At 40.6% G+C, this 22,861-nt stretch overlaps 2 protein-coding genes across 3 annotated transcripts; both read right to left on the bottom strand.

Annotated features, from left to right (window-relative positions):
• Positions 1-634: 634 nt before the first annotated feature.
• Positions 635-8,851, bottom strand: LOC124119973 (WW domain-containing oxidoreductase-like). Of its 2 annotated transcripts, XM_046482683.2 has the most exons (8): positions 8,591-8,851; positions 7,341-7,426; positions 6,334-6,547; positions 5,217-5,251; positions 4,567-4,761; positions 3,440-3,590; positions 1,400-1,526; positions 635-955 (listed from the first exon to the last, which is right to left on the bottom strand). In XM_046482683.2, the coding sequence occupies exons 1-8, from the start codon at positions 8,664-8,666 to the stop codon at positions 853-855; spliced, it is 987 nt and encodes a 328-aa protein (XP_046338639.2). In that variant the 5' UTR covers positions 8,667-8,851; the 3' UTR covers positions 635-852. The 2 variants fall into 2 exon arrangements, with proteins under 2 accessions (XP_046338639.2, XP_046338640.2); XM_046482684.2 differs by lacking the exon at positions 7,341-7,426.
• Positions 8,852-13,027: 4,176 nt separating this feature from the next.
• On the bottom strand, positions 13,028-22,337 carry LOC124119972 (dehydrogenase/reductase SDR family member on chromosome X-like). The gene is made up of 8 exons (XM_046482682.2): positions 22,032-22,337; positions 20,760-20,845; positions 17,343-17,556; positions 17,067-17,101; positions 16,727-16,921; positions 15,927-16,077; positions 14,947-15,073; positions 13,028-13,869 (listed from the first exon to the last, which is right to left on the bottom strand). The coding sequence occupies exons 1-8, from the start codon at positions 22,105-22,107 to the stop codon at positions 13,758-13,760; spliced, it is 996 nt and encodes a 331-aa protein (XP_046338638.2). The 5' UTR covers positions 22,108-22,337; the 3' UTR covers positions 13,028-13,757.
• Positions 22,338-22,861: the final 524 nt, after the last annotated feature.

The raw sequence follows: 22,861 nt of genomic DNA, 5'->3' as shown, positions 1-22,861 counted from the left end.
CTTCCTTGTTGTTTTATTACACACGTCGAAACATTTCTATCAGCATCACTTCTAAATATAAGGGATAAATGATAAGAAATCTGTACTAAATAAAGCGACAAAACCCTTTCCATATCCAATAGAAATATCTGCATAAAGCAGGCTCGACTGTACGATTCCGACTATATCATGAGCATGAATATGAACATGTTTCTGAATCACTCTCAAATAGTAATGATACCAGGTGTTTGCGAAAAGGTGAGCGTATCCTACCCCACCGATGGCACCCGTCACAAACACATGCAAAGGCAAGTAAATTGTTACCCCGAAAAAACACGGGAACATATATAGGGAATTGCATCCGACATTATTTTTGTCACTGATTTGGAAATTTGGAAATGTCCTCCATTTGTCTACCATGGAACCTTTTGAAAGCTTCACTGAGGCCTTGAATGTTGTAACCTTGATCATACAACTTCAGAGCAAGAGTCGTATGACGCTTTTTGAAATCTTGGTAGAAAGAGCGCGATGGTATCTCAAAAGTTGTGAAATGTAAACACCAATGGCAGAGTCCGTTGTCCGATTCTGACTTTACCATAACACGTTTTGTCCAGCTTTGTTTATCTCCACAACAGTTACATCACAATGAGATAAATACATTCATCCATGATTTTTAATGGCTGAGATGGAGATTATACATGTCAACAACAGTATCTGACGTCTTTTAGATTGTGGCTGTATGTTATTACTCAATACAACATGGTTGTTGTATGTGCCATCAATGACAATATGCATGTTATATCACAGTGATTGAGGTAATATGCTGTCTGTCTAACAAGGCTGTCTGTGTATCCCCTGGTATGATGCTCCAGGTCAGGATGAAGGTCCTCCCAATGCACTGAGGACATCCTCGGGCAGATACTGCTTCAAACACTCCAACGTGTACGTCCACAGTTCTTCTTGGTATTTTTCATTCCTGAAATTAGTATTATTTGTATATAATACATCTATATACCGCAGGTATCCAGGTACTAGTATCTGCTCAAATGCGGTTTTGTTGGTTCCCCGACCAGTGGATCCGTTTGCATTCCAGTTATCATTCTCAACTTCCTGGGGAGTATGGAACCAAAGCTGCCTATGAGCGGTAGAAGGTTTTTACATCCACCTTACATATCGGGTACCCATTATCTGCTGAGTGAACAGAGGCACATTTAGTAACTTGCAAAGGGTGACACCATACGTTTTTTACACGTGTTTTGGGTGTATGTACGTATTCCTGTTTCCACAATTTGGTCATCTACTGGCGCCCACAAATGTTCAAGTAATTATATCCGTTAATTGAAATTAATGCTTTGGGAGAACAAGTTCTGCATCCAGTCTAGGTTTTGAACATGTACAGAATAAGGCAACCAATATGTACCTGGCATCGTTGGACATGGAAGCTGGCTTGCAATCAACAAGATAGACACCATTCAAACCCTTCTTTGCGGGATTCACTGCAGCGTCCACCAGAGTTACCGCCCCTTGAAAAGGAGTCCGAGTAATTCCTGCAAATATTAAAAAAAGTCAACTAATTGGAGATGGGGGGTAAAGGATTTTACCCAAGAAACTTTTAGAGTCTTGTACAGTCTTTCAGCCATGTCACGGTGTGTCAGCTAAATGTGGACGTACACAGAGGCGTATGTCGAGGAAGGTTATCTCTTTGTGAAAACCCTACAGCAAGGGTATGGTGTTGAGAAACGTTAGTGAAAGGATCACAACCCGGACCAGTTTTCTATTGGCTCACGGGTGTATCCCAAGCGACGGAACTCTTCACAGTATCTCAAATTGATGAGGTGATGACAATAAATAACTCAAATCAGTACAACTAAGACTAAATATGCAATGTTGGTAAAACATCCCAAGTTTAGTTCGTCCTCTAATAATATTACCTACAGTCATGCAAATTGATCGATGGCGCTCCTGTATCATTAAGGATCTGTGAATATCCCCAGTATCCTTTTTTGCTTATTGCAAAGGATGACTAAAATGTGTATGTCGTATTGGTAAAATAACTGTCAGTCATGACCTGGTCGTACATCTTCCCGAGGCAAGGGAGTTAACTGACTGTAAAAGGCAAGTTTCCAATTATGGAGTCATATTTTGGCTGGACTAACGAGCCTATGCATAGTCAAAGTCGCGAAACGAAATCGACATCTGGTTCGTAAACAACGTGCAGATTTCGGTCGACTGCACGATTTGCACAACTGTACGTCGACAGATGTTTTCCAAATCTTTTCAAGTTTTTAATCAAGGTGCTCACGTGATTTGATGCGTTTTATTATGATATATATCTGGATCATCTATCAGACCGTCTTAACTGGGCGCCGCCATTTTGTTTGAAACAAATGCAAGTGATATAAGAGGTGAAATCTGATTGGGCAATAGGAGGGACATGAAAGGGACATGACACGAAAGTGGCGCTTCGATCAAGCCCAGACATTCCAGCCTAGTTCGGCAAGGGTGGAAACTGGATTTTTAGAGTCAGTTAACTCCCTTGCCTCGGGAAGATGGTACTAGTGTCATAGCGACTGATTTACGACTACCATTGTCTGAAGTATATTTGACTCCAAAGGCTAATTACCCTGTAGCCATGACATGTTCATGTCTCCATAACTTAATTGTCATTATTTATAAGACACTAATCCCCGTTGTTAATCCTCACCAAAATTTCATTGTATTTTGACTGTCAGTCAGCCTGGACTACCATATCACTTCCCTTCAACTACTGCTTTTTATAGTATGGCATTTATTGCCTTTATTGATCATCCCCTGAACTGTGTCGGTTAATCACTCCTATATGTCCAATGTCCAAAGCAACGTCATTGTCTCTTTGTCTGTCCATTGTTGTTCATTACTATATATGTGTTACCATTACATGTGTTAAAAAGCTTGGTATTCCGAGCATGGGGTAGGGACGACCTCGAGCAGGATGTGCCGCTCGTAGGAAACGTCCTGAGGTGAGCTGGAGCTCCGCTCACCTCATGTATGCCTGAGCTGGAAGGTCCGCTCATCGCTGTGTTTGTGTTGTCAGAGCAGGTATTCCGCTCATTGTGCAATTGTTGTTTACTGTTTGCATGTTGTGCATAAAGCGTCCCGGGACAGTGATGTCGATTTTGTTCTTTATTGCCCCAAGAGCTAATTCCCCGTCAACATGCGCGTTGACACTAGTATGTTTCGTTAAGTAGTGGACATGTGCTCACTCAATCGATCGCTGGTTTGCTTGTCCAAGGCACAGATCATTCAGGGCCATGCGACCTAAAACCCTATCCAGTACCCTATCCAGTACCCTATCCAGTACCCTATCCAGTACCCTATCCAGAACCCTATCCAGTACCCTATCCAGAACCCTATCCAGTACCCTATCCAGTACCCTATCCAGTACCCTCCCTATCCAGTATGTCCACCGTGTTACACTCACTTAAAGCAGACATGGCCCCCATGAGAACAGAATAAAAACGCCGCCTCGTATAGTCCCTGGCCAACTCAGTTCCAACTGCACCCGGGTGAAATGACGTCACCGTGACGTGTTCTCCATGTTGGCGACGTAGAAGGCTGAACATATGCTGGATCTGAAAGTTGAAAGACATCATCTCAAGTGCCAGCAATTGATCCTTACAACCCCAGCATCCCGTACTGATTCCTTTCAGCTCCATGTTCATAATGTCATTGGAAGCGCAGTATGACACAATATCTGTAAGACACCCTGTAAATATTTTGGACAGAGTATTCAGACGAGCGGTACGGGAGTGTTTAGAGTCAGTCAAATCACCATTCTTAGGGAGAAGTATAGTTCGACTTTTGCATTATCATCATTATTATTATTATTATTATTATTATTATTATTAGTTACAGATTAAAATTTAAGAAATGCAGTGAAGAGAGTTTGGGTGATCCTGGCACAGTCAGGCTGGTAAGGCTCACCATCAGGTCAGGGCCCAGAACATTTTGGAGAATGTGAAGACTCCCAAACACTGCAGCCTTCTGCATTACCCAGATTGTCAGAAGGGCTGTATACCTGGTAGCTAACCCGGATACTGTCCCAATGTCAGTCAACAGATTGGGAGGTACCAAACCTAAGCCACCGAGAAAAATGTGGAGTCGGACAACTTGGTACTTGGGGTGCAAGTGTGACATTTCGAAAGCGAGGTCTGCATATTTGCCATGTTTTTCCTCAATCTTGTCAATCACATTTCTCTCAAAAAGACAGAAAATGCAATGATACAAATGATTTCATTGAATTTATAAAAAAGGACAAGATCAGGTTTGTTGGCCTGGATATGTCTGAGGCTGTATACGGGCCTATTCCAAAGGATTTTGTATTTATCATTTTCCATGACGCCCTCTACATATTCAGGGTCGTACCAAGCATGGACCTCTGTGTCAAAACCACAAGCATGGCGAAGACGGTAATAAAATGATCGAGCCACCCCATCATGTCGCTTAAGATACTGTTGTTGTTGTTGTTATTATTATTATTATTATTATTATTATTATACAACCTTGAAACAGTATGCCAACTAGAAGAGTACCTTCAGGTGGCCCTACCTGATATAACTTTGAGTTGCCATAGAAACGTAGGTTGTTAAAATCTGAAGGGTTCTTTGCTTGTGCTTTGTCCAAGTTAAATCTGGCGAATTTGTGTGCCAGACTTGACGTGAACACAATCCTGCAGTCGTCCCCCGAGGTCTTCATTATAGGCAGCAGATGGGCGACAATCAGGAAGTGGCCCAGGTAGTTCACCTGCAGGGACGAACACCCAGGTTTGATGTTGTGCGGGCAATGGTCGTGGAGATTAGGAATAAATTAGTGTTTGACGTATTAACAATGACGTTGATTAGAACCAACAACGGGGAATGATTAAGAATTCTACCTTCATTAATAATTTTATGAGAAATGTATCGTAAATACGTTGTCAGTAAATGCATGAACGTAAGAAATCACAAGGATGAAATAACGGTAAACTAGAGCAACTAGCCTAATAAGACACGCATGTTAATTATAGGAATCCATCGATATCTGTATTCGTAATGAAAGGGTCGTCAGGTGCAATGCAGGCGTACATTAGGTTATTTACATCGACTACCTAAATATTTTGATTGATAATACATGAATGTTTCCAATATTACCAGAGGGTGGTTTTGTGTATGTCAGACAAAATTCACATACATGTTCTTGCCTACAGACGTCCCATTTACCTGGAAGTGCAGTTCATACCCGTCGTCTGTGATCTCTGAAACAGACCAGATCAAGTTGATGAACACTACGGTGCTGAGACTGTCTGGATATCTTTGTACGTCTCCTTGGAGTGAGTGAGTGAGTGAGTGAGTGAGTGAGTTTGGTCTTCTCCCGCTTTTAAAGGTGTATGGGATAGGAGCACCGTATTTCACAAATATATTTTCAGTTTATACCATGTGTTGAGTTGTGTTGTGCCTGCGTGAGTGCGTGCGTGTGTGTGTGAGAGAGAGAGAGAGAGACAGAGAGAGAGAGAGTGTGTGTGTGTGTGTGTGTGCGTGCGTGCGTGCGTGTATGTGTGTGTGTGTGTGTGTGTGTGTGTGTGTGTGGTTGTTGTTGCTTGTACTATTCTGGACCGTATACCGAGCCGGCCAGTCCTTGTAGTTGTATTAGCCCTTCAAAACCAAGCGCCAGGAAGGGTAACAACCCGTACGGGCAGACGCTCTATCCACTAGACCACGGAGGCGTTCTCCGAACAGATTCGCTGGACCACGTAGATGTTTAATGGTCCGAAATTTGCTGCACAGGGCTGTGTATAAGCGCGAAAAATACGGAAACGATTCTCCCAATGGAGACAGTTACTCGCATTACATAATCATCAAGATTTGCAATCTGTCAAGATACATTTCAAGTATGTCTTCAAAATCCGAAATGTATTTATATAAGATTATCAATCTTGTAAAAAATGATCCTGAGCACTATAGTATGCACTTCATGTATTTGGGTCTGTGGCCATTCATACAAAACATTTTAATTTGAACACGTTTATCTATGGTGTTAAAACTATAGAAACTGACCCATGACCTTTGTGATGTCATGTGCGTATTGGTGTCCTCAGTATTTGACCTCCTTGTACTTTGACCCAGCGTCACACACAACCTAGTGACGTGTCACACCGCATATACATACTTACTGTAATGAACACCCATTCGAGACAAACACGTTTAATTTGTTGTGGTTTGTCAATATTGTAACATCATAAGAAACAATGCTTAATTACCAAGTAGTTGGGCTTACAGCAAATTCGATCAATGCATTAGCTATACATTAAGCTAATCCCCTGTTTAGAATTATATGTACCTCTTTCCGTAGCCGCCAGACCAGCATTACACAACAGGACATGGAGTTTCCGCCCGGAAGACTTGAATGCCTCTATGAAGTCCATGGTTGATTTCAGAGAAGCCAGATCCAGCTTCATGAACTCTACAGGGAGTTTGTCTTCATTTATATGTCCTTCCTCCAGCTTGCCGTGTGCTTTGATTTGTTCATAATCTTCATTCATCCTTTTGATTGCCTTCGATGATAAAAATAGCCATGATAAGAATATTGATAAAAATTGTGAAACACAAAAAGTCAATGTTTGTTTAAACGCCGCACTCAGCAATATTCCAGCAGTATGACCGAGGAACCATTCCGAATTTCCGACAGTAAGTGAACATCAAGAAACTCACGGTTAATCGTCATAAAGATCTTAAATCATAACAATGTGTCTTCGGAATGAATGCTTACGTTCCCAATCTTTATTTTGTTGATTTTGATTTAATCACAAAATACGAGTCGAAGATTAGCATCAAGATTTGACGTAAAGAAAGTATTTCATTGTTTTACACACATCACCAGTTTATTGTTGCCAGACGGCCCGTGAAGATCCGGGGTAGAATAGGTCTTCAGCAACCCATGCTTGCCTTAAAAGGCGACTTTGCTTGTCGTAAAGGCGACAGACGGGATCGGGGGTTCAGACTCGCTGACCTGGTTGATGCATGTCATCGTATCCCAATTGCGTGGATCGATGCTCATGATGTCAATCACTGCATTGTCTGGTCCAGACTCGATTATTTACAAACCGCCGCCATATAGCTGGCATATTTTTTTTTTATTTTTTTTTTTTTGGTTCCTGGTAAAGGTACATCATGTTTTGATAAGAGTCAAAATACATGACCAGGGTTTTTTAAGAAAGTACATATCATTCACACACATCCATACACACATTCACACTCATAGCTGGCATAGCTGGCATATTGCTGATTGCGGCGTTAAACAACATGTCACACAAAACAAACCACAACCATTGTTGCCAGACAACTTACATCAGTGGCTCTCTGTTCGGAGCGACAGGCAATAATCACTGTAGCCCCCATCATAGCAATGTGTTTTGCAGTTTCATAGCCAATCCCTAGAAAGAAAACATGGACCCCTGTTATGAATAAATGATAACTTCTTGTTTATTAGTGACCTCATGAATCACTACATCGGGGTTAGTCAAGGGATTGCAATTCGTTTTACCGAAATACAAAACTGACTAGTCATCCCTTTACTTGAAATACAGGCCTCGTTATTAATGTTAATATGAATATAAGGGGGTACGGGTGGCCCAGTCGTCTAAGGCCCCGCGATTCGCTGTGCAGAGTTGCGTCCCTTGGGCAGGCCGGAAACCTATTATTGTGGGTTCGAATCCCGGTTCGCTTCGATTATGTTTCTAGGTTTGTCAGCACCATACCCCTGCCCGTGGGTTTCACTGAAGTGGTGAACGTCTGAGACCTGCATCACTTCGGGCTTTCCTCCCACATTAAGCTGACACGCCGCGATATGACTGGAATACTGTTAAAAGCGGCGTTAAACCCAACTCACTCACTCACTATTACGAATATACACTTGTACGGTGAGTAAACAATACTTATCCGAGCGATAGACCTTTATAAAAGCTCCAAATTAACGAGAATTAAGTTTACATATATGTAGTGTATTCATATCTGGGAACGTATCGAGCGGGTATAACTGCAGTTTGAGGAAAACGAACAGCGTAGTCGTCATCATATATGGTATAGTGTGGGTCAGTGAAAAAGAAAATGGAGGATCACATTGTGATCACTTGTCTGTGATTTTACGTCAGCCACGTCCAACCGATGTAGATAATAACACTCAAAGGGAGACAACTCTATTCACATTCACACAACCTTTGTACTTTGAGCTTTGTGTCAGATTACGCAATCAACATAGCAATATCTAGCCATAGTGTATATGGCAACGCTGCATTACGTTTACAAACATTATAACACTGGTTCTCAGCCATTCGTCACCACTCGCCCCTTTCCGTAACCTGCAAGAAGACTCGTCCCCCTTATCGATGAATGTTATGTGCGAAAATACGACAAACCAATCAGAATGCGCGTATGATTTCAGGTTCTTCGTCAAAGAATCCCTCAGAAATAATTTTTGATTTTATATATGTCTCGCTATTCGGCTTGTCCCGGAATAACACGAGTTCGTCACGAATGGTCCTCAGCTAGACTCAATGCATTACGAACCGGCATGACAATAAACTATTCGAAGCACATACCTGTATTGCCACCCGTTACAACAACGATCCTCTCTCTCGGCAGTGAGACCACGGGAAAACTCGGTGAAGCTCCCATGTCTGTTGTTCACTGTTATTCGTCCACGATGATGGTAAAATTGTATCTCTGTTTTGTCAGTCACAAATTACAAGATGAGCTAGTTCGTCTCTATCAACGACGTACGAGCTGCCTTGAGTCACCTGAGTTAACTATCTTGCTGAGTCATGTTAACTGACTGGCTGAAAAGATAGCTAGCTACCTGAAAGGAAATCTCTGCTGACGAGGTTACGGCGTGTTACTCACCCAAGCGGGTATAATACTTACTCTGACATTACATATATCATTCATACAGGAGCGGTCAATGCATTTCATGGAAGTGTTGAAAATACTGTACATGCATTCTGAGAATAAATAAAATAAATAAATAAAAAAAAATAAATAAAAAAAAAAATAAAAAAAAAATAAAATAAATAAATAAATAAATAAATAAATAAATAAATAAATAAATGTATTACTGTTGAGAGAGATTACGTAGTTGAAACATAAGCCAGTGTTTATGCATGCGTGACAGATTTAAGCGACATCATTAAGTGATATATATACAGTGTAAAGTCAGTGTGTTTGAGTGACATACACAATGTAGGTTTCTAGCTAGTGTGTGAGTCAAGAAGAGGATAGTTGTGTTGCATACACATGTATATAAATATATACAGTCAACATTTGGAAGGGCTATGTTTAATAGCATTTTTGGAATGATTGTGCCTTGGCAGCCTTGTCATTCTATTGGCCTGGCACAGCCGACACACGTTCCAATGTCCGGGTGTATTTAACAGAATGGAATGTTCCAGTAGGCCACGACAGTTGAGCAGTACGATTACTTGTGTATACATTTGAAACAGCATTGTCATCATGACTGCGTTACTAAATGTGGATTCGGTAAACTGCGGTTAAAACGAACGTAAAGAGACCACTAGATTTAGTTCGTTATAACCGTAGTTCGTTGTAAGCATATATACAGGAAATGGTTGGGACCCAAAAATAAATTCATTAGATCCGTCAGTTCGTTATAACCGTAGTTCGTTGTAAGCATATATACAGGAAATGCTGGGGACCCAAAAATAAATTCATTAGATCCGTCAGTTCGTTATAACCGTAGTTCGTTGTAAGCATATACACAGGAAATGGTTGGGACCCAAAAATAAATTCATTAGATCCGTCAGTTCGTTATAACCGTAGTTCGTTGTAAGCATATACACAGGAAATGGTTGGGACCCAAAAATAAATTCATTAGATCCGTCAGTTCGTTATAACCGTAGTTCGTTGTAAGCATATACACAGGAAATGGTTGGGACCCAAAAATAAATTCATTAGATCCGTCAGTTCGTTATAACCGTAGTTCGTTGTAAGCATTTATACAGGAAATGGTTGGGACCCAAAATTAAATTCATTAGATCCGTCAGTTCGTTATACGCGTGTTCGTTATAAACGTAGTTTACTGAAGTTTATATGCAGTATGTGAATTTTGTTACTCTGGTAGCGTTACAAAATGTCGCTAAGTTAATTTCAATTTCAAATCTTTATTGTATGAAAGGCCACAGGCCTTTGCACAACGGAGTTACATAAACTATTATATAAGATACAAAGTCAAGGTAACAATATACTTCGTAACACAAAAGTGCATGTAGTATGTGCATGAAGTTACTGTGACAAAATATAGCCATATATACTCACCAACAAAAGAAACGCGAATATCATACATGTTAGTTAATATGTGACGAATTACTCCTATTTCAGAGACATTAGATTGGTTCGATGCACAAACGAACAAATACTGTCATGTTGTGTGAACCAACATTATTTACAGACCGCCGGCATATAGCTGGGATATTGCTGAGTGCGGCGTTAAACAACACATAAACCAAACAAACAAACAAACAAACAAGATAATGCCTATCCTTTTGGTCCTTTCCTTTTCCTATTCTGTTCCACAGTAATGGAACTCTTTACAAGGGGACAAAAGACGTTCTTACCTCCAAGCCTTCAAATCAAACTAGGGGCGGTCGGGTAGCCTAGTGGTTAAAGCGTTCGCTCGTCACGCCGAAGACCCGGGCTCGATTCGTGCCATGGGTACAATGTGTGAAGCCCATTTCTGGTGTCCCCCGCCGTGATGTTGCCGGAATATTGCTAAAGGCGGTGTAAAACCATACTCACTCACTCACTCAAATCAAACTTGGAAACCTATCTTTTCAAGAAAGTGACCTACACGTTTCCTTGGCAGTGCTATGAGCAACTTCTCTGTTGAATGGAAGCTAGAGCCGGAGTTACAAGTAGACTACAGATTATATATTATCCTATATTTCATCCTGGCCTAAGCTGTCGTGATGCGTTTTTAGAATGTCGTTGAAATAGCTTGCTCATTGCTCATTTTCCAATTGATTGATAACAAAGTGTTACGTTACGGATCGTCGAGCATTATACAGTCAGGTCACACGAATTAGTAATACGTTATATTGATACACTGTGAAATTAGGGCAGTATTTCTCAGGAAGGATTGAGGTAATGATATAGTGTCATATGCAGGCACTGAAAGAATTAAAGGAGGCGATTTATTCACGTGGTGGAAAGGAAATTGACGTAAACTCAAAACATCAATGCCAAAGAATAAGCAGTCTCGATTACCTGACGAAACAGATTCCATAGGGCGTGAAAGGCAAATAATTGATGTCAATGAACGTATACTGAAATGGATGTTCATGTCGAGCAGTATATCATTAGCTCCAGTTTATGGCGTCTACATGTCTCACTTACTTAGATACTTTTATTTAGAGCATGTGCATTTTATGCAAATTTCACTATATATCACACTTCACTTCAACAAGGTGCGCGATCCTGTCCATACATGACCTTTACGCGGAGGGAAATGTCCGAGCAACTCTCCTTTCCTTAAATATAATGGAGCCTGGAGCCAAGGCCCATTACTTCTAAGGAATGGAGAGTTACGAGGATATTCCCCAACCTAAAACACATCCCTACTTTTGCTCTTTGACAAAACATTCTCTTTTGTAAAATATTTGAAAAATAAACCTGAACTCTTTGTAGACTGTATTTATACTGAGTGACTCGCCCTTGCGTGATGCACGAGGAAAACGTTCTCTGCTGCTGTTGCGCGTGCGCCAAGATCCGTCGCGAGCTGATATTCACAATGCATGGTACACGGCTCTTCATAATTTCGTAGGGACCTAAACCAGTATTGTATCAATCGCTTGCAAGTTGTAAATGCATGCTGATAGGGATTGTAGCAAATGTAGAGCCCTGAACAAGGATATATATGTTTACCTGAATATTTTTCTCGTCAAAGGTTTAAATTGCTTTATATAATTATGAACATTGTCATCATGCTGTAACACGAGCTCATGTACATATGTGTTTCAGCGTTTAAGGAGTATGCAAACATTTGAAGATATTTAATAGTTAATTATAATACCGTACTGTCATGTTTCGCCGAAGCTGAGGTCGGCAATTGGACATACTCAAATCGAAAACAACTGTCCATCCCTGAAAAATAATGGAGTTTTTAAACAGCACTAGGGCGTCACAGATGTGTTTTAAATGAAGTTTTCACACCTTAAAAATTACTCACCGGCACTTACTTCCTTCATGAAAACTTTGTGAATGGTGGGTGGTACCGTTCGAGCAGGAACATCATGTTTACCTTTTCTCGAACACCTGGTGTTATTAATCACTGATTTTCAATGATCCATTTATATCATTAGCATCTCCTTGACTTTCACGCCCGATGGAATCTGTTTCCTAAGACACTAGCGACACTTTTATCAACGAGTGTTGATATATTTGATATAAAAAAACACGAGGGTGAGATTTTATTTATCATCCAACATCATTCTTCCAACTTTTTCAGTTTGTAGACAGTAATAAGCATTGTCTTAAAGTACTGCTTACGGCTTCAGTAGCAGAGCCATTAGTGATGTCATTTGATTGTGACGTCATGATAACAATGACGTCACAATGGTCTGCAAAGCATTGTGATGCAATTTCATTGCAGCGATATCTACAGTGTAGATATCGCTTGATCTCACCCAAGCGATATCTCCTGTGGGAGTCGGTTTTGGATGTCGGTTTGGGTTTACCTGTTTCTCAAATGCAATTATTATTGGTATATATTTTCCACTTAGTTGTGTGACCTGGAGATTTCATGTCATCATGAATCAGTACACAAGCAAACGTACAAAAACATGTATTAATTTTCATCGGAGGAGATGTAAGAGACGCAATAATGCTACAATTAACATATGACAGGTCTTGGAAAACTGTTTTTAATCTTCCATCTGACATTCGATGATATCCAAAACAACTACAACTACATGCTATTGTCGCGAAAACTTTGCATTTGACTAAAAGGAGACACTACAAAACTCTTGAAAAATGGAAACTCAATTTATTGCATACGAAGTCTAGTATTGCCTGTCTAATAGACCGGCTTATACAAAACAATGATCTGACGTTACAAGTGTCACATCACATGTAATAACAAAATGTATTGAGGACAAGGTATTCCTGAGATTAACCTGTGGGGAATCCCCTTGGACTCTGATGTTCTACAAGACGGCATGTGTGGACAAACGAGTCCCGCCATCAAAAAACCCACGTCGATACTCCATCACAAACCCTACCTCGAAACTCCATCACAAACCCCACGTCGAAACTCAATCTCCAAAACCCGATCTCCGAACTCGGTCCCGAATGACAACACAGACTAACGACCATGTTGTTCACAGGCTCTATTAACAAGGCGCTTGACCGCCCGGCTTAGCGATGAGACCAAAAAACGTCCTGTTCATGCACGGGTTCCTGAATATTATGACTTGTGTTAATAACTTTGTCTTTTTAACAGTTGCCTTAAAGGAAGCATTCGAGCGATACCCAAAGATTGAAAGGCCATAACACGTGAGAATGGAATTTGTTTTCTTCACACGACACCAGTATTATAGCTACAAGTGATAACCAATGTGTATAGGACTGAATGACGATCAAAATAGCACGATAATGTAAACCTCATGTGGCGACAGTGCAGCGCTTGGGGTAATCGCTCGATGTCTACCTTTGAAGATTGAGCATGTATTTGGTTTCTGGGGTACAAATTTCTTGTCGTTACTGGTAACCATCTTGAGGCACATCCAGTGATGCAGTGATATCTGGGGGAAGATATTGCTTCAGACACTCTACAGAATAGTTCCATAGATCTTCCTGATATTGTTCATTTCTGAAACAAATGTTTGAAGTGCTTTAAATGCTTTTAAAACTAAAATATTAATACCAATACTAATTATAATAATGTGTTCATATATTGCGTTAGACTCTTTGCACAAGGCGCAAAGCGCTAACATTATTGCCCAGGTCAATGGATCGGTGAGTGCTCGATTTTCATTCCCAGCTCCCTGGGAAGTATGCAACCCAAGCTGTCTTGAGGCGGTAGAACGTTAACAGCCATATGACCATCCTCCAAGATACCCATTTCCTGCTGGGTGAACAGAGGCACAGTTCGAACAAAGTCACTTGTCACCACATGTGCTTCAGTGTTGGGCAGGACTAGAAACTCTCAGAAGTCAAACTGCCAAACGCGGTCACCCATCCAGCTCCTCTCCGCGACCGACGTTACTTAACTTCACCCGACTTGTGACCTGTGCGCTGTGCACAAATAAGCATCATATGCAATCAATGCATGATACAACTATGTACAATTAAACATATCAATGCGTGGCCCAGTTGTCAAAGGAGCCACAAATCGCTTACTTGAGGTCCATATGGTACCAGGATCCTATAATCTCGTGTTCATATCTCAGTTTCGCCATGATGGTGATTATAGTTTGTCTAGCCCAATGTTCTCGCGAATTTCGATTTCACAAATTACAAGGGTGACCCAGTCGTCTAAGGCGCCGCGATTCGCTGTGCAGAGAAACCTATGATTTTGGGTTCGAATCCCGGTTCGCCCCGATTATGTTTCTAGGTTTGTCAGCACCATACCCGAGCTCGTTGTTTTTACCGAAGTAGTAAACGTCTGAGACCTGCATCACTTCGGGCTTTCCTCCCACCTTAAGGTGACACGCCGCGATATAACTGGTATACTGTTAAAAGCGGCGTTAAACCCAACTCACTCACTCACTCACAAATTACAGTGGTAAAGGTCTAAGACATGCATCACTTTAGCTCTAACTTATACAAAAGCTGACAAGCCGTGATACAACCGGAGCACTGTTCAAAGCGGCGTTGAACCAAACCCACTCACTCCCCCGAGTGAACAGGTTGTGAGAACGGAAACAAATGTTCTCCCTGAACGTACCTGGAAAGTCGGGCTATGGACGCTGATTTACAGTCAACAAAGTAAACATCCTTTACGCCTTTATTCTTCGGGTTCACAGCCAAGTCAACCAACGTCACCGCCCCTTGATATGGCGTTCGTAGAACTTCTGAAATTGACAAAACATACATTTCAATCGTAAATAGCACAATGAACAGCACTTTTGATACGTTTTGTTTGTTGTTTAACGCCGCACTCGGCAATATTCCAGCTATATGACGGCGGTCTGATATAATCAAGACTGGACCAGACAATCCAGTGATTGACATCATCTACACAGTTGGGATACTTTGACATGCATCAACCAAGCCTCTTACAACAACCACGGGTTCATGAAGATCAATTCTAACCTCTGAATGCAACGAGACCAGTAAATATTTATGCTATGTATTTACCTCGATACATTTTGTCGTGAATTTAAAAGTTTATTAGGAATTAGCACGAAGGTAAAATAAACGATGTATGTATTTGTAACACAATACACGCTGGTAAGAGCTATACTGAATTCATCATTTTCATGTAATGGACAGAGTCATCGCGATACACCTATCCGATTAACTTTGTATCACGACCAGATGAATACAAATATTACTGTATCCTGCCCCATCGGGGGCACCCGTCACAAACACACGAAAAGGCAAGTCAATTTGGAAGTCAAACAAACACGGCAACATATGTAACAAGCCACTTTGGTCCCATTTCCTGTTCAGGTGGGTAAATCAGTGGAAGGGAATTGACTATTTGACCGTCATTGAAAGACATCAGGAGATCGATATCCCAGAAGCGTAAGTAAAACTTCTTGGCCAAATTTCCTTTTTTTTATTTTGCTGATCCGAGCAGGATCATCCGACTCGAATGATTGAAGAAACAACTCAGCAAGGAGGGGGGTTCGCTTGGTGTCCATGATGTCACACCGCTATACTTACAGTGAAATGAAGATGAAATAATGTAAAGTTACTCACTCATACTGTCAAGACAACTGACTAAGCACGAGAAACACTTCAAATCACTGTAGTTCCTCGTGATCTCGGTGGAGACAGTACCCGGATGCATTGACGTCACAGTGACGTCACTTCCTCTCAGTCGGCGTGATAGACAGAACATGTGTTGAATCTATAATACAGGCATAGCGTTACAAACACAGCTGAAAACAATTATAATCGGGAAAAGAAACTTAAGCACTGCTTACTATATATTTCCCCCTAAAATAGTCATTTTTAAAAAAACCCATTTAGTTTGGTTTAGGGCTTTTCCCGAGCTCAAGGTTTTTCATTTTCAACCAAAACCGAGGGGGCGTGTTTTATCCAACTTATGAACCCTCTAAATGCAAGAAATACCAGAAAAAATAAGAAATATCGACAAACCTTATAGTGTTCAAAACAACATAGTGTTTCAAAGGTATAAAAGGAATTCGCTCAAAGCGTGCTAGAGAAAAAACACGTGCAGCATGGACTAGCTGGAGTCATGACAGGATAACCTTAACAACCTCTTATTATCTGGTCTGGGAGCTTAATGGGAAATTAGTGGGTTACAAAACTTAACAAGATTCAAGTTCCGGTCATTTGTTGTATATATGCTCTGTTTATGCTTATAACGAACTACGGTTATATCGAACTAAAATTAGTGGTCCCTTTGAGTTAGTTAGTAGTCAGCATCCTTGAATAAATGGTATATGTGAAGATGTTTGAAATTTTATTTCATATTGAAATTGTATTTATAGAAAGAAAGAGGCTCGACAAATCAGTACACGTAGATCTCGCACCTGATACATCTTTGAGTTGGAATAGTAAAGCATTCGTCCATAGTCAGATGGATTTTTGGCTTGGGCCTTCTCAAGGTCAAACCTTGCTCCTTTGTGTGCCAGACTTGACGTGAACACAATCCTGCAGTCTTCTCCCGAGGTCTTCATTATAGGCAGAAGATGGGCGACAATCAGGAAGTGGCCCAGGTAGTTCACCTGCGATGACAAACACCCAGGTTTGATGTTGTGCGGGCAATGGTCATGGAGAATAGGAATAAATTAGTGTTTAACGTATCAACAATGCCGGAGAATGATGTGTTAATGTGTATGTCCTTGTGTAGCCAAGATGATTTATCTTTACCTGAAAGTGCGTCTCATACCCATCCTCTGTGTGGCCTGAAAGTAAGATACCAAAATGATAGCTTGATCACAGTATTTTTAAGCTGTTTTTTACGACGTTATCCATTTAATCAGAAAAATAACCTTCCAATAGACGAAAACTTCCCATAGTGTGTTTGCGACATCGCACACAGCATTGTTCCAGCTGTAGATGATCGAGCCTAGACCAGACCAGCCTGGCGCATCAACTATCAGTGGATCCTGTCAGTGCTAAGGTACACAACTCTGTACATCCTACCTCTCGGTACAACCGCCAGACCAGCATTACACAACAGGACCTGGAGTTTCCGCCCGGAAGACTTGAATGCCTCTATGAAGTCCATGGTTGATTTCAGAGAAGCCAGATCCAGCTTCATGAACTCTACAGGGAGTTTGTCTTCATTTATATGTCCTTCCTCCAGCTTGCCTTTTGTCCTGTCGTCTTGATATTCTTCATTCATCCTTCTGATGGCCTGAAAGTGAAATACGCCGACTGTTGGGGGAGGGGAGGTAAAATGGCGTTCACGACTATTGCACTGACATAGTGACCTTCTTGCACGCGTCCGTGCGTGCGTGCGTGCGTGCGAGTGTGTCTGCTTATACAAGTCCGAACAAATGTCAGTTTTAAAGTTTTACGGCCCAATGAGATACATGTATATTAAGTATTTTTAGCAAGTTATATATTTCTGTTCTAAATAGAAGGTTGCAGTCCTGGTGTGATGCCTATGATAAAGTTGTGGAGACTTCGTTGTGGCTATTCCACAATTGATAATATGTTTATTTTACAGTCAGTTAAACAGCGTTATCTGGGGAAGAAGCGAGGTAAACTATATGCTTTATTTGTAGACTTCTCCAAAGCGTTCGACTCTATAAACAGATCAAAACTATGGATAGTTTTGAATAACAGTGGTGTATCACCTAAAATGTTTAAATGTATACAATCCATATATACGACTGTACGTTTCTGTGTAAAGTTTAACAATAGCTTCTCAGATCTATTCGAATTGTGACTTGCGTGTCCGTCAAGGCTGTGTGCTGAGCCCGTTTTTGTTTTCATTGTTAATCAATGATCTAGCTGTTGAAATTGAGGCTAACTGTGAACCCGGAATTCAGCTCCATCCAGACATAATTCAACTTTTCCTGCTACTCTTTACTGATGATGTAATTCTTATATCAGATACCGTATATGGCCTCCAAAAACGCAGCGATGTACTCGAACACTATTGCCAGAATTATTTCCTAAAGTTGAATCTTGATAAATCGAAAATAGTAGTTTTTAAGAATGATGAAGTACTTTCTAGATCTGAGAAATGGTATTTTAGTGGTTGTCAGTTGGAATGTGTATCATCGTACAAATATTTGGGAGTTGTATTTTCAAAGAATTTATGATGGTCGAAACATACTTACAGTGCTTCATTACAGGCTAAACGGGTATTGTTCTCGGTTCTAAAATCCCTTTCATCACTTAAAACTATTTTTTTAAATATTCGATACTAAAATTGCTCCAATTATGTTATATGGGGCTGAAATGTGGAGTTTTGAAAACTGTAAAGAAATAGAAAGTATCCATGTACTTGCTTATAAACGTCTGCTAGGTGTTAAAACGTCTACTCCCAATCATGTTGTGCGAGGAGAGTGTGGAAGATACCCACTGTACATTTCTGCGTATAAACGCTGTATAAAATATTGGTGTAAACTTGTGTCCCTCCCAAATTCACGATATCCTAAGAAAAGTTATGATATGTTATTTCAGCAAGCCACACATGGTAAAACTAATTGGGCTACAAAAGTCAAAACTCTTTTATACAGTCTTGGATTTGGATATATATGGGAGAACCAATATGGTATTTGCCCCGAATAATTTATTTCCGAATGTGAAGATCGGTTAAAATTTGCTTACGAACAGGATTGGCATTGGTCTTTAGCAAATAGTTCTACAATGTTCCATTATACACTTTTAAAAAATTCATTTAGTCCAGGGTTGTATTTGTCTATCACTATAAACAAATTTCGTGTTGCACTAGCCCAGTTTCGCTGTAGCTCCCACACTCTCCACATTGAGACTGGTAGATACGTTAATACTCCACGAGAGCAGAGATTGTGCAATAGTTGCAACCAAAGATATGTCGAGAATGAATATCATTTTTTACTAATTTGTAATGCCTATGATGAACTCCGTCTTCAGTATTTACCACAGAAGTATTTTATACACCCTTCTCTTGCTAAATTCAATATGCTTATGGCGGTAAACAATGAAACTGTTATTAGAAATGTTGCAACTTTTATATACCATGCTATGAATGTTAGACTCCAAACACTTAGCCTATAAATGTTAATGATGGACCAAATATTGTACCATGGGCCGCTGGCCTACACATGTACATGAATAAAGAATTGAATTGAACACAGTATATTGACTCCGACCCGACCAGTCCTTGTTTTGTCCCCTAAACGGCTAGACAGGCAGGGTAACAACAAGTACCATATGTTAACGTCTTGTGGTATGACGCAGCCGGATTGAAACCACCGACCTTCCACTCTCCTGGCAGACTCATTCCCTTCTAAACCACGGAGGACTGGTGTTAGAACTACCAGGGGTGTTTATATCGTGTTACAACTGTTTCCAAAGACACACAGCACATGTCCATATTTATTGTAATCTCGGAGTTCCTCCATTTGTCGTTAAACAATTAGCTGTATGAGGGTAAATATAATTGTTTTAAATCTAAAATCAAATTCTTTTGGATACTGGAATACACCTCATGGTCATGTGTTTTGTTTGGACGCTACGTTTAGTTTTGACACCAGATACAAAAAATAACAGTTCTAAACATTACAGTCACTTAAACGAAGTTCCTTGTACAGGAGCACAACACTGCTGTGCCACACCCCTCATCTCAGGTAACGGACGTTGTGACCAGCATATACCTTACTTAATAACAAACAAAACAAACATGTCAAAAACTTATATCAGTACGATCGACTGGTGACGTTCTGTTTGACACATTTAAATACCGAATATGTTTTCACTATTTTCCTTATAATATTTGGGACACTAATACGTACTTAAAGTGTTTCTCTTAACATAATTAAAAAACATAAAATGTCTGCATGTTTCCATTTATCATGATGGAATGTACAATTAGGTACATACTTCACGTACTAGCACCATACCGTTTAGACGAATTACCATTTACTTAAGAGAGTGAGTGAGTAACTTGGGTTCAACGCCGCATTCAACAGTATTCCAGTTATATCACGGCGTGTCAGCTTGATGTGGAAGGAAAGCTCGAAGTGATGCATGCCTCAGACGTTTACCACCTCGGTGAAACCCACGAGCACGGGTAAGGTGCTGATAAACCTACAAACATAATCGGGGCAAACCGTGATTCGAACCCACAATCATAGGTTTCTGCGTGTCCAAGGGCCGCAACTCTGCAGAGGGAAGAGCGGCGCCTAAGACGACCTGGCCACCCGTAAGACTGACGCACAAAAATCTGGTGACCTCGTTTACACAGGTATCTCATGTCAAATTCAGTTGATCACTAAATTAATGACAAACATAATATATATATTTGACACACCCATAGAGCTCTCTACGAAGATTGAATTGAATTGGACATCTGATGCGTGTGCATTTAAAACAAAAATTAACGGAATAAAGATATATACTCACATCAGTGGCTCTCTGTTCCGAGCGACATGCGATGATCACCGTAGCACCCATCATTGCGATGTGTTTAGCCGTCTCGTAACCAATACCTAAATGATCATTATTCAGACCAATCATGGTATAATATCATCATATCGTTAGATTGAGTGAGTGAGTTGGGTTTAACGCCGCTTTTAACAGTATTCCAGTTATATCGCGGCGTGTCAGCTTAATGTGGGGGGAAAGCCCGAAGTGATGCAGGTCTCAGACGTTTACCACTTCGGTGAAACCCACGAGCACGGTGCTGACAAACCTAGAAACATAATCGGAGCGAACAGGGATTCGAACCCACAATCATAGATTTCTGGCATGCCCAAGGGGCGCAACTCTGCACAGCGAATCGCGGCGCCTTAGACGAATGGGCCACCCGTGCCCTTCATATCGTTAAACAGTAATAAACGCAGGATGTATTTTCTCATCCTTTTCTCGAAAACTTAACACAGGAAGTACATGTATACCACTCCACGTTTTATTGGGACACTGTCATCTTTCTAGGAAAAACAAATCTTATTCTTATAATTTTTCAAGATTACATGTAAGTAGAATGACATATCTGATCATCATTTAGGATACATCATAAAGAGGAACACTGTCCTCGTTAACTCCCCTGGCGGCATTACACCAAAAGACGTTAAAAAGTGTTAACCTGCCTGGCGAGGTATTGCGTTAAGGGGATTAAACAAGTACTGGTCGACTCGGACGGCCTGAGAGGGGTATCCATATGTGAAAGAGTGAGTAGTGGTTTCTATGTGCCGTGTGTCGATAAGTGGCGAGATCCTTTGCCATAAGAGTAGATCAGTCAAAACACACACACACACTCACACACACACACACACACACACACACACACACACACACACACACACACACACACACACACACACATATATATATGACTAACATGCCAATATAAATATTCAGTCATCTTGAACGCAACGTTAAACCCTGTACACAAAGGGAGGTAACTCTTTTTTATGTTTACATGTTTCGTCATGCGGAAATGCGGACACATTATATAAACTCGGTTCTGGGCTTACACAAGCTCAGGTGCATCTTCATATCTTCATTTACTTGTTATATTAATGTTACATCCTTCATAATCTAGATTGTGCCTTCACGATTTGTTAGATACAGAAAATATAAAATGTCTGCAACAGGAAATATAGATACGGATGCGGCGATTCTCAAAGCACGAAGGAAAAGTTACCTGCTTTGATCACATGCCTTAAAACCTACCTGTGTTGCCGCCAGTGACCACGACGATTCGGTCCCTTGGGAGCGAGACAACAGGAAAACTAGGTGAAGACCCCATTCGGAAGTTTACACAATTTATGACCAACAGTACTTTCTGCAGACGCACATAAACTGTATTAATTAAACATCCTGCGACTGGTATGAATGTTGTTGTGATGAGGTTTCATGGCATGGGTAGATGTCACCGACTCAACCCCGATCACCTTCTGTCGTTATATCAAGTACCGGGCACATGACCTCGGTGCGACTTGTCGAGTCTTTATTGTACCAAGCGATAAATGATCTATAAATATCTTGTGAACAACATCACGTTGTACGTTGCTAGCCTGCAAGAGTTGCGTCCCTTATAACACAAGCAACACGCTGTTCGTCTTGCGCTGTGACTTTATATACGGTATATATATTTATATACATTTAAACTGGATTATACAGATAAGTTTTCAGTACTGGCAAAACTAAAGAGTACACTTTAATGGATTAATCTGTATTTCATTTCAGATATGCACAACAACATTGCTACTCTCTTGTGAACAGGTCAATAAACAATACATACTACTTTTTTTGTTGAACATGCATGTCCGTTGTATCATGCGCACCCCCTTCTATGGTATTCAGTATTTTGGGGGAAAAAAATCGAGTATTATGAGCAGAATTTATTTAAGTCTTTGGAAGGCATTTGGAAGTAATTGTTTTACATCGTATCCCTACAGCAAACCACGGACTTGTATATAGGTCCGTGAGCAAACTCAGGTCAACGAATAGGTGATATATTTGGTTAATACAAATTTGAAATTTGAGATAAAACATCACTA

This window comes from Haliotis rufescens, unplaced genomic scaffold, assembly GCF_023055435.1.
Source record: "Haliotis rufescens isolate VD_foot unplaced genomic scaffold, xgHalRufe1.0.p SCAF_119, whole genome shotgun sequence".
NCBI lineage: Eukaryota > Metazoa > Mollusca > Gastropoda > Lepetellida > Haliotidae > Haliotis > Haliotis rufescens.
This window is presented reverse-complemented; position numbering and strand designations above follow the sequence as displayed.

What these genes read in the sequence shown, in the direction of transcription:
- LOC124119973 (XM_046482683.2), bottom strand. Translation starts at nt 8,666, where the DNA reads ATGGGAGCTTCACCGAGTTTTCCCGTGGTCTCACTGCCGAGAGAGAGG. An exon ending in CCGAACAGAGAGCCACTGAT is followed by an intron (nt 6,548 to 7,340) that starts GTAAGTTGTCTG and finishes TTATCATCGAAG; the next exon opens with GCAATCAAAAGGATGAATGA. An exon ending in TCCATGTCCAACGATGCCAG is followed by an intron (nt 956 to 1,399) that starts GTACATATTGGT and finishes TACTAATTTCAG; the next exon opens with GAATGAAAAATACCAAGAAG.
- LOC124119972 (XM_046482682.2), bottom strand. Translation starts at nt 22,107, where the DNA reads ATGGGGTCTTCACCTAGTTTTCCTGTTGTCTCGCTCCCAAGGGACCGA. An exon ending in GGTCACTGGCGGCAACACAG is followed by an intron (nt 20,846 to 22,031) that starts GTAGGTTTTAAG and finishes ATGATCATTTAG; the next exon opens with GTATTGGTTACGAGACGGCT. An exon ending in CGGAACAGAGAGCCACTGAT is followed by an intron (nt 17,557 to 20,759) that starts GTGAGTATATAT and finishes TTTCACTTTCAG; the next exon opens with GCCATCAGAAGGATGAATGA.